General features: G+C 40.8%; 2 protein-coding genes across 2 annotated transcripts; both read left to right on the top strand.

Moving 5' to 3' along the window:
• Positions 1-242: 242 nt before the first annotated feature.
• LOC136423934 (uncharacterized) lies at positions 243-5,713 on the top strand. The gene is made up of 7 exons (XM_066412335.1): positions 243-284; positions 979-1,140; positions 1,888-2,029; positions 2,221-2,334; positions 3,440-3,698; positions 4,994-5,145; positions 5,448-5,713. Exons 1-7 carry the CDS (start codon positions 243-245, stop codon positions 5,711-5,713), a joined length of 1,137 nt encoding a protein of 378 aa, XP_066268432.1.
• A 2,844-nt stretch (positions 5,714-8,557) lies between these two features.
• On the top strand, positions 8,558-13,368 carry LOC136423933 (neuronal acetylcholine receptor subunit alpha-10-like). The gene is made up of 4 exons (XM_066412334.1): positions 8,558-8,597; positions 10,891-11,000; positions 11,817-11,992; positions 13,022-13,368. Exons 1-4 carry the CDS (start codon positions 8,589-8,591, stop codon positions 13,366-13,368), a joined length of 642 nt encoding a protein of 213 aa, XP_066268431.1. The 5' UTR covers positions 8,558-8,588.
• Positions 13,369-14,486: the final 1,118 nt, after the last annotated feature.

Below are 14,486 nucleotides of genomic sequence, written 5' to 3'. Positions count from 1 at the left end.
TTTTAATGTACTAGGTTAACATTTATACCACCTGGAAAAAATGGTGGTATACTTTTGCCTCGTTGTCTGTTTTTTCCCACATTTTTATTCGAACATACATAAGTATATGACATAACATAACATAACAACACATGCATTTACATGCATCATCATCATCATCATCATCATCATATCGGGCAGCTTGCCCGGACTAGGGTTGCTCTTTCCCTCCAGGCAACACGGTCCGCCATAAGTTGGTCTAGATGTTCAGACCTCGCTCCTACATCCCCAGCAAGTTGGTCTATGTAGGTCCTTCGGGGTCGCCCGACATAGGAATGCCCATGAGTTAGCGCCCAGAGTAGGAGTTCGCTTACTAGCTCTTCTTTGTTTCTGTAGCTGTGTCCTGCAAACCGTACCCTTCTCTCTCGTATGGTTGACGATAGGGATGGTAATGTTCCATACAGTCAAGTTCCGCTTTTACATTACGCGTCTACAATTCCATGATATTGCTGCAAGGGTCATTCCCACTGGCTTTTCAGGCTAGGGTGTTCTCCCTAGGACTTATTTGACAGGGGTGTTTCATCCCCCCTGGATATTCTGTGCTAAGGTTTCTTCCTTGGGTTTCTGTGCAGGGTTTTTCTTCCCCGTGATTTTAATTCAAGACTTTCCGCTTGTCTGCTTTTATTACACATTTTACAAAATGTACGCATTGACAAATACATTTATATATAAAACATATTTACATGTACAACATTACATGAATAGCAATATTGATAACTTAAAGATGAAAAAAATAGATTTTTAAAGTGCAAATTTGCATAGATTGGAAAAAATGTTTTACCTCAAGTTCACAACAATGTTCAGCAGAACTTTCTAAATGAATGTAAGCATGTATAAATTTCACAGACCAACAATCAACGTTCGTCTAGTTTAGCAACCTCATTCGCCTTACTCGTCACCAAGGTGTTTAAAAACATGACACTTGTTTATGAATGACAGGTCAACTTGGGTCAGAAAACAACTATCGGTGGTGTCATCACCCAGGGACGGAGCAGTGTCACCCTTCAAGGTGGACACTGGGTCAAGGAATTCAAGCTGCAACAAAGCATCGATGGCACCAGCTTCCACGCAATAAAAGATCCTACAACCGGCTTGGACAAGGTAATAAGGCCATTCAGCGTCCCAAGTACACATTCGCAAGGTCAAAGGTAAAAGCCCCTGAGACATAAATGTAAGACGTCCGACATTGATATGTAAATCGACCGAGGCAGTCTGGGCATGAAACGTCTGACTGTTTCCGAAATCATATTCAGTTTCTTGTCGAGTAACTACTACTTGGCGTATCTTATTACCTGGATGTCTAGCTTTCATAAACGAATCTGATGAGCATGTATAATATAAATCATGACCGGACCAGGACCATGGTGTGGTTACCTTATTTCACACTTCCCATAAGCCTTTTCTACAAGGTGACCGTAGGTATATGTACACCGTAGTGTCGTAAAACTATCGAGTTGATATCCACAAAGTCGGATAAAAATATATTATCTTCTTTTTTACTGTTTCTCAGCACCTAAAGCATATTATGTTTGCTTATTTGGTAAATCTTTGTGTTACCCGTTTGTATAATAGTTTTGTGGCGCTGTCGGACTATAGGTTGGCTGTATGTTTGTGATGATCTCTCTCTCTCCCTCCCTATCTCTTTCTCTCTCTCGTCTCCCCCCTCTCTCTGTCTCTCCCTCTCGGTCTCTGATTGTTATTTATTTTTACATAGATGATAATCGACCACTTTTAATCAGAGGCTCATTTTCCAAAATAATGGGGAGTGAAATATCCTGCAGTCGCTCGCAAAAGCTAACTTCCCCCTGACAAATATTTTCAAGTTGTAAAATGTTCTCATATCTCCAGATTTTCCCGGGTAACAACGATGGAAGCTCACCTGTGACAAATCTTCTGGAAGTACCAATCTTCGCACAGTACGTTCGGGTCTGGCCGCAGAAGTGGCACTACACAATTAGCATGAGGATTGAGGTTCTTGGCTGTCCTAACGGTGAGTGCGTGGTATAATATTTAATCTAATTCAGTTTAGTTAACTTTAGTTTAGTTCAGTTTAGTCTAGTTTAGTTTAGTTAAGTTTAGTTTAGTTTAGTTTAGTTTAGTCTAGTCTAGTCTAGTGAAGTCTAAGTCTAGTCTAGTCTAGTGAAGCCTAGTCTAGTATCTAAGTTTTGATAATTTTCGCAGAGATGACGTGCCCAGTAGGAACCTTTCGCTGTGGACGCGGAACGTGTATCCAATCGTGGAAACACTGTGATGGGGTCGTGGACTGCTTTGACGGAAAAGACGAGGAAGAATGTGGTATATGATTTTGTTTTAAGTTCTTATTTTCTACTAACTCAATCTTCAATTCATGGTACATGTACGTGGCCATGTCATTGTTTCAATAAAAGACGCTTTTAGCATTAAGAGTCATGCAAGTCTGATGAACAAATATGTATGATGCATTTCCGGAAGCTATCTACCAAGTATGCCTTAAAAATAATAAAAAAAATAATAATTTCAACGTATTAAAAGCAGTCATTCACAGTACCATCCATGTTAAACCATGACTTAATATGCATTAACACAAAATACTATGCTGTGTATGTTTCATATGGTAGTCCCATCGAGACATCAAAGCTGAGTTGTTACTTACACCAGGAAGGCTATGTCTACGGTGTATGTGTGTGTGTGTGTGTTTGCATATGTGTGTGTTTGTGTGTGTGTGTGTGAGTGTGTGTGTGTGTGTTTGTTTGTGTGTGTGAGTTTGTGTATGTGTGCGCGTGCGTGCGCGCGCGCGTGCGTGTGTGTGTGTGGTGTGTGTGTTTGTGTGTGTGTGCGTGTGTGTGTGAGTTAGTGTGTGTGTATGTGTGAGTGTGCTTGGTATGTGTGTGCGTGTTGTGTCTGTGTGTGTGTGGCATGTGTGTGCGTGTGTGTGTGTGTGTGTGTGTGTGTGTGTGTGTGTGTGCATGATGTGTGTATGTGGTGTGTGTGCTATGTGTGTGTGCGTGGTGTGTGTATGTGGTATGTGTGTGGTATATGTGGTATGTGTGTGTGTGTTTCGATGTGTATGTGTGTGCGTTCGTGTGTGTATGACGGCGAGCCAATAACTAATGCAACTCGTATCATAGCTGGTTCATTTTTCATCTTGAAATCAACTCAGTCCCTTAAGCAATTGGACCTACATATTCAGATATTTCAATCTCAAGGACATATTATGTGCCTTTACCGTTGTGCCAACTTTTCAATTTAAACAAAAATCATCCTGCTTTGATACAATTTGCATCACCTTTTGACCAGTTCTCGTATATCACATAGACTAAAATGCTGTCCTTATTTTCCTTTGATAGATACTTTTAGGTTTGGCATTTTTGTCATTGTGACGTAAGTACACCAAATTTAATCCAGTTGTTCAAATTTCCAGAGTGCTACACAATTCCAGACAACTTTGCCCTCGACGGCCGACTTACCATGCTGCCCAATCTGCTAGACCATGCAACCTTCGGCGACGTACAAAATTCCCCAACCTTGGATCTGCTCAACAGTTCGTATGCCGACCCGGAGATCTATCATTCGGAGTTGAGAGAATTCGTTTCGACGATTCTTTTTCCGCGATGCAATGTCTCCGACCAAAACTGCCCATTGCTGTTGAACCCAAATTCCCCCTTGGCCACATCATGCGCGTAAGTGGTCAACAATTAAATCAAAAACAATAATTTTTTTGCTTATTGTGTCTCCATATACTTAGAGTCAAGAGAACATGGTTTGGAACAGATATGGAGTCATTAACCCTCTAAGTGTCAATACACCAATGCTCAAATGTCGGGCATTTTGTATGTTGCAAAAATAAATGTGCAGTATGGTAATAAACCAGTTAAAACAGAAACAGCGACCTCCTTTGAAAGAATTTGTGTGATTTAGTCATAGTTATTTCACATACACTTTTTTCATTTTAATGCCAGAATGATACAAATTAACCTTGAGCTTTCTCCAGTTCTTAATGCAAAACTTGTGTTTAACATTGAAAAAGGTATTGTTTGGAGAATTTCACACATACCAGGGTGGTCTTTGAGCCCACCTTCTACCTTACTCTAATTCCTTTGGAACACTGATATGCTTTTTCTAAAAGTCTGTGAAAAACCTTGACCATCAGAAATATAATTTGTTAGTGACAGGACCTAGTTTTAAACTGCCCTAACATTTGAGCAACAGGGATTGGGCCATTTTAAACGGACTGTGACATCTTTTTCATCTCATCTTCAACATCTGCATTCGCTTAATTCTTAGAAAAAGTACAGACTATTATTTACAGATGTGTGTGCATGGTAGACGTTACCTGTACGGCATGTACTGTCTCAGGCGGACCATTCGCCTGTATTGAATTTAGATTATTAAAAGCAAAAAGATGATTGACTGATCAGGAGGGCTAAAGAGCACTGGGCCCCTACGCGAGCGAGCCAACGAATCGAGCGATAGGGTCCTGCTTTCAGGAGGGTGTGTTGACAATGAGGACGTATTAAAGACAGGATGACACGGCCAATAGCTATGATTCATGATGCTACGCTCTCTGGTTCAGTCAGTGGTTTTCGGAGAAAACCACGTCTTAATAACTTACTGTTTCCCCTACGTCTATGCAAAATAAAACGCGTGAAATAGCGACTTAATTGTATAAGACATTCTTCTCCTCATCGTGAAACTATATATGATTGACATATGCGACTCCCCGCTGTACCTCCTGTTGATAACCTACCATTGACAATGTTGAATAGCCTAAAACCTTCTCGTAAGTTGTATCATAACATTGTATAGCCTAGAACCTTTCTGTAGTTTGTACTAGATTTGATATATTAAGTAGGCAGTAATATTTTACCTTACATTGTACCTGTTACAATCGTTGTGCATGATAAACTTTGACTTGACTTGACTTGACTTGATATACACGTCTGGTCTGATCATTAACCCTTTCTTGTTGTCTTAGGGGAAGTAAACTGCTACCATGCCTTTCGTGGTGCAAAGAAGTGATGAATACGCTTGGTGACCACATAAAGAGCCTGCTACCCGCTTGTGAATCCTTTGCATCACTACAAAACAACTGCTGGAACCCTGAGTTCTCAATGAGGAACGGAGAAGGTCAAAACGAGAATCACTCGAGTTGCATTCTAGACGATATTTTCACCCTGATCTAGTTTGATAATAATGAATGAAGACATTTATTATACATTCGTGCCCCGAGGGGCTAAATACAGGTCTAACATGAACCTAACTGACATGTAAGTGACATGTACAATGCAATAAATACAACACATACTAGTAGTATGAACATACATAATGGACAAAAGTGATAAACTAAGCTAATCCAGTAGTAAATAACCATAATTTTAGAGTAGACATTGTTATTTTATACAATTCCAACTGTTCGTCCCTCTTTTTAGTTTGCTATCATGGGATTGGCATGAACTACCGTGGAACATGGAGTAAAACGACATCCGGGTTAGACTGTCGTGCTTGGTCAACTGCGCAAGCTGGCTACTACAGGACAGAGTACCCATGGGCCAACCTGGATGACAACTACTGCCGCAACCCTACCGGTCTCCAGCGGCCATTTTGTGTGACCGACGGCGAAATCCAGGAGGAATGTGACGTCATTCCGTGCAGTAAGTTGTATTCTTTTGGAAGGAGACACGGTCAGAATGCATGATAGTGCAAGATAACTTTTTGGTTTGGTCTGGATTATTAAGATCTCCATTGGTGATACATCTTTTATATTCTTCCTGGAGTCCATTTTAGAATTATACAAACTATACCAACGGAAATATACAACGAATTATGCGTTTCAATGAACAGAAATTAAAAATAAGTTGAGCTAAAAGCCACACAAATAAGTCAAGGTAAAATAACATAAAGTAGAGTTTCACAACCTCATAGCTAAATTGACAGAAAACTTGATGAAGCAAACATTAGATATTGCCAAGCATCCACCGAATAGAAAATCAAGATCAATCAAGTACAACATTTCCTACACAACGGCAGCTGGAGAATCATTCAGTTACTAACTTACTTGACTTTGACTTAATCCTCTTCGACCCTTCGGGCCTCAGTGGTTAGTCTCTACCTCTTCCGGTCTCTGGCGGTCTTCTTTGCCTCTTGCCATGAGGTGTTGGCACTGTCTAGGTCTTTTTTGACACCTCGCCTCCAGTAGAGCCGCGGTCTGCCTCTATTTCCCCTGAGGGTTCTACTCTAAAACTGTTCTTGTAATGGATGCTGGGGGCTTTCTTAAGGTGTAGCCAACCCACTTCCACTTCCTTTCTTCTTCTTATGGTTACTTCGACCGGTTCTTGGCCAGTTCTATCCAGGAACTCTGCGTTTCTTATCTTCTTGGGCCACCAGATGCTGAGGATGAAACGTAATCTTGAATTGAATTGAGTTACTAACTGTAGGGTATTTTTGCCTAGATACCGACATCTGCATGGACAGAGGTCCTCCAAATTACGGCATAATAATTCGAGGTAAGAGGTTCTACCTCGCGGGAGAGAGAGCCATATATGACTGCAACGAAGGGTACACGCTCGAGTACGGCTCTCCCAATGATGTGAGATGTTTGGAAGGGCCCAAAGGCGGCGTCTGGGAACTGGAAAAGCCCATTTGTACAGGTGACAAAGACTTTGCTATAATAGATACCGTGGGTTCGCCACTTTTAAGTATTATCGTTAGTTGTTGTTAGAAACGGCCACGTGACCTTACCCGGTGACGTCATTGTCATGAGATCACGTGGCCTTGCTATGTATGTGCGTGTGGGGGGTTCTGTGTACGTCATCTTGTTTCAGTTATAGTTAAGTGCCAAGTAAGCTATAATACTACACTAAGTCACATTCGCTTTATCTCATTGCCCGTATTGATGGTTGAATACAGAATGTTGTTGCGCAAGCGCAAGTGTCATTGAGAAGTCACAATGATTATGTGACTTATCAACCCATCAACCGCAGGCATCAGGGCAGATGCATGGCGGCTGCAGACATCTCCCTCCAGGATGTTCTTTTTTTGGCCTCCAGTCAGTTCTGCTGACTCCCAAAGTGTCCAGCACATTGAACACTTGGTCCTCCCATCTGCTCCTTGGATGGCCTCTAGGGCGCCTCCAAGTTGGGTCTGGAGCTGCGGAGACCGGGTTGACCACTTCCTGGGTGGGGGTGGCTCTAGAGGTGTGACCTTGGAAGTTTAGTTGGTGCTTGGTGATCCTGGTTAGTTGTGCAGCGCACTCCTTCGTTCGTGACATGGTCCTGCCAACGAATGCCTTCGATCTTTCTCAGGCACCGGGAGTCAAAGGAGTCCAGTTTCAGACTTATAGAGAGTGCGAAATGAATCTACACCTTCTTTCGTCCCATAATCACTAGTTAGGAGTGAGGCGGATATAAAGCTTAAGAAACTAATGTGATTGGCAATGTACTGATGCAAGGTGCAAATGAATCGCAACATTTTTCACATCTTTCCGCAGCATTTTCTAGACTCGCTAACTTCTCTTTGTCTTTTCCTGTTACACATCAACCAAACTTTTAAACCTTACTGCACAATAATTGTAACAGGTACAATGTATGCCAAGTTCACATGTGGCTTTGTCTTATTTTGCTTTAAAATTCATTTCGATTAGAGTATCCTGGCCTAATGTTATGGGATTAGTTTACGTATTTCAGTTGAGATTTAGCCTGTTTTTCTTTTTTTTCCTTTCCTTGTGTAATTGATATTACTTATGTTGATGTCTTAGTTTTCTATATATTATACATTTTCCATTGTAGTATTGATCATTTACCTTTTGGCCCGTGGTTAGTTTCTATCAATTCTTATTTTCTTGTGTGTGTGCTTTTCTATTTATGCATCTTTTATTTGAAATGCAATTGAAAATTGAAAAAGCTCAGAGTAGGAGTCATCCATATTCATTTGATATACAGTGCATATGCAAATGTGCCATATAACCTTAATCATGCACAACGTAATTATGAAACCTGCTGATTAAAGACATCTGCATAAGGATATTTTCTGACATCTGTTTCTTGCACGCTTCCGGGTAGTCAACTATGAGGACAGGCTTCAGAGAGAGCTTCTGGCGTTTTACAGTACAACGGTGGCACCGTACAACGTCACTGTCAGTTTCACCGGCTTCGTGGAACAAATCATCGACTTGGCAAGTGCCTATATATGTCGTAAATTAGTGAAGTTTAATTTATGTTTCAAATGTTATATACATGTCGTCTAAAGGCTTTTTAAAGGCACCCATAGCATATCTGGCTATATGATAATAAATTCCAACATTGTCAAAGTCAGAAATACTTCATTGTGAACTCATGTCAAAAGCAACTGATGGAACATAATCTATAGTCTTAGTTGCTGGCTATAGCTAACTTTTTCATAGTTCATTCTCTATGGTATAGTGATTACGTTTTAGCATTGTTGGTACATATCGGAACAAAGTAACAAAGTCACTGTCTTAAAAGAAAATAAAATAAAAGACAAATGCACCTCAAATGATTTTATGATTTTAATTTCAGGATGAAAAGAAGGAGAAGCTGGTGGCTTCCGTTATCATGGATCTTGTAAGTTGATGAAGCTATGAAACTTTATTATTTCGTAAAATGCAAGAAAACATAGGCAAGGGAAACTTGGCAATACACTGACGTGTATTCACAGCACCACTAAACATATTGAAAACTAAAGGGAAGCAACGTAGGCACTAATATAATGTCATCAACACAGTGGTAAGATCTAGAGTACGATGATACGTATACTACAGGCTCATAATATTCACTGTCAAATAAAGACCATGTTATGTATGATAACCGTTAGTTAGGCTATCACGTTGGCATTGAGTAACTTGTATGTTTTCAAATATATGAGATCTTTTTCCAGAAAATAGAAACTATCATAACCAACATTTTAGAACAAGTAAGGCACCTTGTGTTTGGAACATCTGTTACGGCCGCTTGGGCTATAGTCTGCTTACAGACATAAAGACCGCACGGTACTAATGTACAATGTTTTCTAAGTGTATTCTACAAAAAGGGGGTGATTGAAAAAATAATGCATATATGCTTCATAGCAGGTTCATATTTTTTTGAAATTCGGCAAAAAAGTCATCCAGAGACCAAAATATCTCATCAGATATTTCAGTCTCGGCGAGATATGCGCCTTTGTATTTATGTATGAAACAAACTTCAATAAACTCTATAAAAAGTCAAGTCAAGTCAAAGTTTATTGCGCAACGATTGTAACAGGTATAATGTAAGGCAAAAATAAAATACTACTGGCTACTTATATCAAACTACTAAAAAGCGCTGAACCTGCTATGATATAGGTTGGCTTGCTTTTTGACTCGTCCTCGTATTATTGCATTAACATTACCCTCACTCGTTTTCACTAAATATACACACATTCTTCTGTTATTGATACAAAAAATTAACCTTCAGACTCGAGGTCCTGGACGACGCGACGCGCCATCAATATCATCACTCACTGCACGAAATGGCCTCGTATCCCGGCGTATACGTACAGGGATTCCTCCGGAAATATTCCATATCCCGGTGCGGATTTAGCGTATCCGTTAATTATATCGCAAACGCTAAATCCGCACCGGGATATGGAATATTTCCGGAAGAATTCCTGTACGTATACGCCGGGAGACGAGGCCATTTCGTGCAGTGACTGTTGAATATGATCTAACTGGTTAATGAATAACAAAGTTATTTGTACACAACCTCGTGTTTTGTTTAAGACCGACCTTTCGATGACCGTCTGTCACCGTCCTCAAAACAACTTTGACAGGTCCTGTTACGCCCTACACGTAGGTATCTTTGCGTGTATAGTAAATTCCATTATGATAGTTATGTATATGTGTAAATCACCCTCCTTTATCAACGCTGAAACCCGCTCGGGAAATGTTCGTCAAACCCTCCCGGTCTCAGCCCTGATCATTTGAACAGAGATTTTGGCTTCTGGGGACGTCACTGACAGTTGCTCATACACAATTAATGAGCTAGCCTTATTTGGCACAAACAGTCGTTGGTTGCTCATGAATAATAACGTCGCGCGGTGTAAGACGTAAGCTGATTGGCTGATAGCTTACCAGAGTCCTTTGCGGCTTTGCTCAAAATGAGCTTTAGCAAACCCTTTGATTGGAAGAAAGCTATTTGCATGGTGGTGACGTCGCCAGACCCGTGTTTAGGGGCTCGGAAGGGCAGGGCCGCTATGGGAGGTAACGAACATATCAGGTCTGCTGGGAGGATGGTGTAAATACGTTTGTGACAGCATCTGCTAGCAGCGACGCTAATTGTACAAGCGAACCGGTCAAAATTGCCCTGAGGAAGGTGACAGTCATTGAAAGGTCGGTCGTGAATCAAATCGGATATTTGGAGTTTCTTTCATCACAACCAGGTAATCTCACCTGCTGACGTTTCGGTGTCTGTCAGACACCTTCTTCAGAGCTTCTGACTGGAGTACTGCTTCTCACCGCTATAAGTAGCCGATATAGGTGGCGCTTTTGCGGCGAGAACGTAATCCCAAATGTGGCCGAGCTTGTATCCCCCCTCGTATCGGTTCATCACAGGTGATGACTTTCTGATCCATACTGCCTCCTTCATCCATGGATCCAACGAATGCGTCTGCTGTCCTCTCTGTCTATTACCTGGTTGTGTAAAAAGAAACTCTAAATAACCTATGTTCTACCAACCTGATGAAATTATGTTCAGAAGTGAATCAAATCACTTGTTTGTGCACAAAGAGCATTGTCATCAGGTGACTTGCAAGTTGCTACGCTGATTAATCGGTTCACTGTGTAATTCGGTATTTTTTTTTTAAAATAATCATTGTTGCTGCTTTTCACAAACTGTATAGACATGGCAAGACATTCGGCTGGGATGGCCTCCGGAGTATTACGGTGGTGTCGAGGCGTTGAGCCTTCCTGGCAGCAGGATTTGGACTCCGGCGTTCAGTCTGGAGAGAAAGTGAGTAACGACATTTGTACAAATTTAGTGTACTTGTTTGTATTTTGTTTGTATTGCATGCCAGGTAAATCACCAAATGGTGTAACACGTGCACCAGGTGTGTACAAGCTGCATATCCGGACAGATTTATTTGATCAACGAAAAGGACCCTTAAACTGTTCGATAAGCGTGGTGGGTTCTTTACGGTGTCTAGGTGTGGCTAGCGCTCTCCTTATAAACACAGGTCGTCCCTAACGGAAGCTAGGTACTCATTTTCACCTGACTGAAGCTAAGAAAGTCTTATGAACTATATTCCCCGAGTGCACAATGTCAACGGGACAAATCAGGAGAACCCCGGATTCGAACCTTTGGGTTCTTGGCCAAACAACCACCCACTGCGCTGCCGTGACGTCACTTGTAGACATGTGCAACTCCGGGTCATATCTGCTGTTTTAGGTCACGTCATGTGTGCACACGTCACAAAAGAGGTTCTCCACAAAGGTTGGATATGATAAAAACCTCAAGGCAAATGTATGTTTTTACAGGTTTGCGTAGCAAAACCTTTGTTGGATCCGTTGACATGTGTGGTAGCCGCCATTTTGATTTTGTGACGTCGCAGGGTAGCCATACCATTTCATTGGGAGGGATTTTTGGGGGGGCGCTAGCGCTCTTTCTATCTTATCAAATCGGCACACATTCAACTCAAACAAAAACAAAGAAAATCAACACCAACTCATATTCATAAAAAGACCCCGTAATCGCTAAACTAACATAGCAAACCTGAAGTATATGTAGCACAAATACTTAACTCTAGTTATTTTTTTTTTTCACACACAGTGCTGACACAACCCATCACGGATTGCAAAATAAGATACCAATCCGGGTCAGCAAAGATGGTCTGATTGAATGGAGAGTGGAAACTCTCACAACCACCGTGTGTGATGCAGACCCATTCTTCTTCCCTGCGGACACGATGGAATGCCACGTCTGTTTTTCTACAGTCACTGCGATTCGTAAGTCTTTGGAAATTAAAACCCCGCATTCTCTCCTTTGCACTGCTGACTAACATTCCAAACATTCTCATTGGCTTAAAATGCCTCTGGAAAAATGCCGGTGCAATTCCTGGAATTGTTGCAGACTGTACACAATACTATACCATTTGGCTCGCCACTGAGGCGTCGCCAAAATATTCATGTAACGGGTATGTCCTAATTTCAGACGGATTTCTAATGGCTATACTATGCACAAGTACAGCGGTTTTGCTGTTTCGAATGTTAAATCAAGCTAGTCCACGCACACAGCTGCATGAAAGATATACGTCTGCATATTTACTTAATGATTTGTTTTGCTAATGACGCAAAATGTTTAACCTTCACGAATAAGTCACACATATGCCCTATACATAGAAAATAAAGCTTTACAAAATACAAAGACGTTGCTTCTCCAAAATTTCGGCCCAATTTGTAAAACTATTGCGAAACCACAATAATTCATCTAAGTGGTAAATAATAGGAATGTCAACATTGTGACATGTGTAGGTTACTTAAAGGTGCACATAACCATGCACAGATTGTTTAAATGTAGAAGTAATTTTTATAATTGAAATATCTTTAGAATATGTGATGCATATTCCCGACGGAAATACTAGTATACCGTTGATAAAATGCGTTCATGCACACCAAACAGTGATCCAGAAAGGTTAATTAAGACAACTTTCAGAGTTTTGGTATCCTTGTTCTCGAGTTCTTTCCTTTAGTCACTAAAAAAAGATAGCGGGTACTGTCTGAAACGTCTGCATGACTGTTTCAAAATTTAATGCAGTTTCTTGAGTACCTGTATTTGACGTATCGTATCAGCTGGATGTCTAACCTTCACTGACGTATTAAGTCTACATTACGCCACATTGATTTCATCATAGGGATGACATCAACATGACCTTATATACAGCTGGACATACGAGTTTGGAAACTTCAAACACGTAAAAAAATTATCATACCTTTCAAGAATCAAGATTTCATCAATGATCTTTTTTTCTAAAACAGAATGTGCGGGTGGAATCGCAGGACGCGAGGAAAACGTCCCTTGTGATGCTTCATCTTCTGCAGTAACGGAGGGAGAATGGTATCGGAGTGACAAGATATTCAACAAAGACTTTAAGGAAGCGTGCTTCGCTTTGTATCTGTCAAGGATCCCCCTGTTCCACATCGCCACTACTGTCGGGCCCTGCGTCATCCTGGTGGTACTGATGAACATGACTTTCATCATGCCTATAGACAAGTTGGACCGGATCTCTTTCGGAGTGACCATTCTACTCTCCATGGTCGTGTCTCTCGTGTTTGTTACAAGCGTTCTTCCTGTAAAGGGGGCGCTGCCGTTTTTCGGTGAGTAGCCGTGCCTTTGAAACATGTGCAATATCCTTTATGTTCGAGAAATTCTGTCACACAATAATAATGTCAATATGATATGATTTTTTTTTTAAATAAGAAGTGTCTACCAACTACAACTGGCAGTCTAAATACAATGTGAATTTGGATACTTCGGGCTTCTTGTAACTGATTGTCGTTTCTAATGGTACAGCAACACTGATCATCGTGTGCATGGCCCTGATGGGGATATTCCTCTACATCACCATGGCCGTCATCATGATTCACGACAAGGAGGGGGACCTGTCTCCTTTGAAGAAGACCATTTTTCTCCGATATATCTCATGGTACGTTACATATCCAGGAAGAACAATACTAAACACAAAATCAACTGAAAGAATTCTTGAAAGAGTCAGACGTTTCCTATCCTTCGTCTGTAACTGAGAATGATTCTAAGCACAAGTTAAACTGGTGGAAAAATGAGTCTGAAGTGGTATGTAAATGAGATGGTGAAGACACTCAAGTGTCTCCGGTTAGACCTGTTGGTGCCCCATGTACCAAAGAGGTATCTGAAATATTGGACTCTATCCAGTTGTTTTATCCATTGACACCGTGTACGGAGTCTAGTATGTTTTTGGTGTGTGTGTGTGTGTGTGTGTGTGTTTGTTTGTTTGTTTGTTTGTTTGTTTGGGCTGACAAGTATGCGTCATGCAGCTGCAGTTATTTGAGTGACAGGAAGTGACCGCAAAGTCAAACTTGTTTGTATTTTAATCTTTTTTAGTTCAACAATGTATTTGTGTACTCCAACATGCATTGATTTGGCATCGTTCGCCAAGAAGATCTAGACACTGTTCTTTCATAATGTCAAGAGCGAGAACGAGTATTTCTTTTATATTTCTTAGATTTTTTTAATACCTGTAAATTGCAAAAATGTAGATCTTGTTCTCTGAGAGAGCATTTCAAATTAGAAATGTTCAAAACATTGTGTCTATAGTATCATATATAGATTTGATTACAGTAAGCTCGTTGTCAGTGAAATGTGCAAAATGGAAATTTGTATAGAAATATATAAACTAATTTTTCAGACACACCTATCTCATTTATATAGACTGCATTCTTTGATTTTGCATGTCTCCTTAGGCGA

This window comes from Branchiostoma lanceolatum, chromosome 18 (assembly GCF_035083965.1).
Source record: "Branchiostoma lanceolatum isolate klBraLanc5 chromosome 18, klBraLanc5.hap2, whole genome shotgun sequence".
NCBI classification, from domain to species: domain Eukaryota; kingdom Metazoa; phylum Chordata; class Leptocardii; order Amphioxiformes; family Branchiostomatidae; genus Branchiostoma; species Branchiostoma lanceolatum.
The sequence above is the reverse complement of the archived record's forward strand: the minus strand, read 5'-3'. Positions and strand labels throughout refer to the sequence as shown.

What these genes read in the sequence shown, in the direction of transcription:
- LOC136423934 (XM_066412335.1), top strand. Translation starts at nt 243, where the DNA reads ATGTTCAGACCTCGCTCCTACATCCCCAGCAAGTTGGTCTAT. An exon ending in GGTTCTTGGCTGTCCTAACG is followed by an intron (nt 2,030 to 2,220) that starts GTGAGTGCGTGG and finishes TAATTTTCGCAG; the next exon opens with AGATGACGTGCCCAGTAGGA. An exon ending in CCCTTGGCCACATCATGCGC is followed by an intron (nt 3,699 to 4,993) that starts GTAAGTGGTCAA and finishes TTGTTGTCTTAG; the next exon opens with GGGAAGTAAACTGCTACCAT.
- LOC136423933 (XM_066412334.1), top strand. An exon ending in GCGTTCAGTCTGGAGAGAAA is followed by an intron (nt 11,001 to 11,816) that starts GTGAGTAACGAC and finishes TTTCACACACAG; the next exon opens with TGCTGACACAACCCATCACG. An exon ending in TTCTACAGTCACTGCGATTC is followed by an intron (nt 11,993 to 13,021) that starts GTAAGTCTTTGG and finishes TTTCTAAAACAG; the next exon opens with AATGTGCGGGTGGAATCGCA.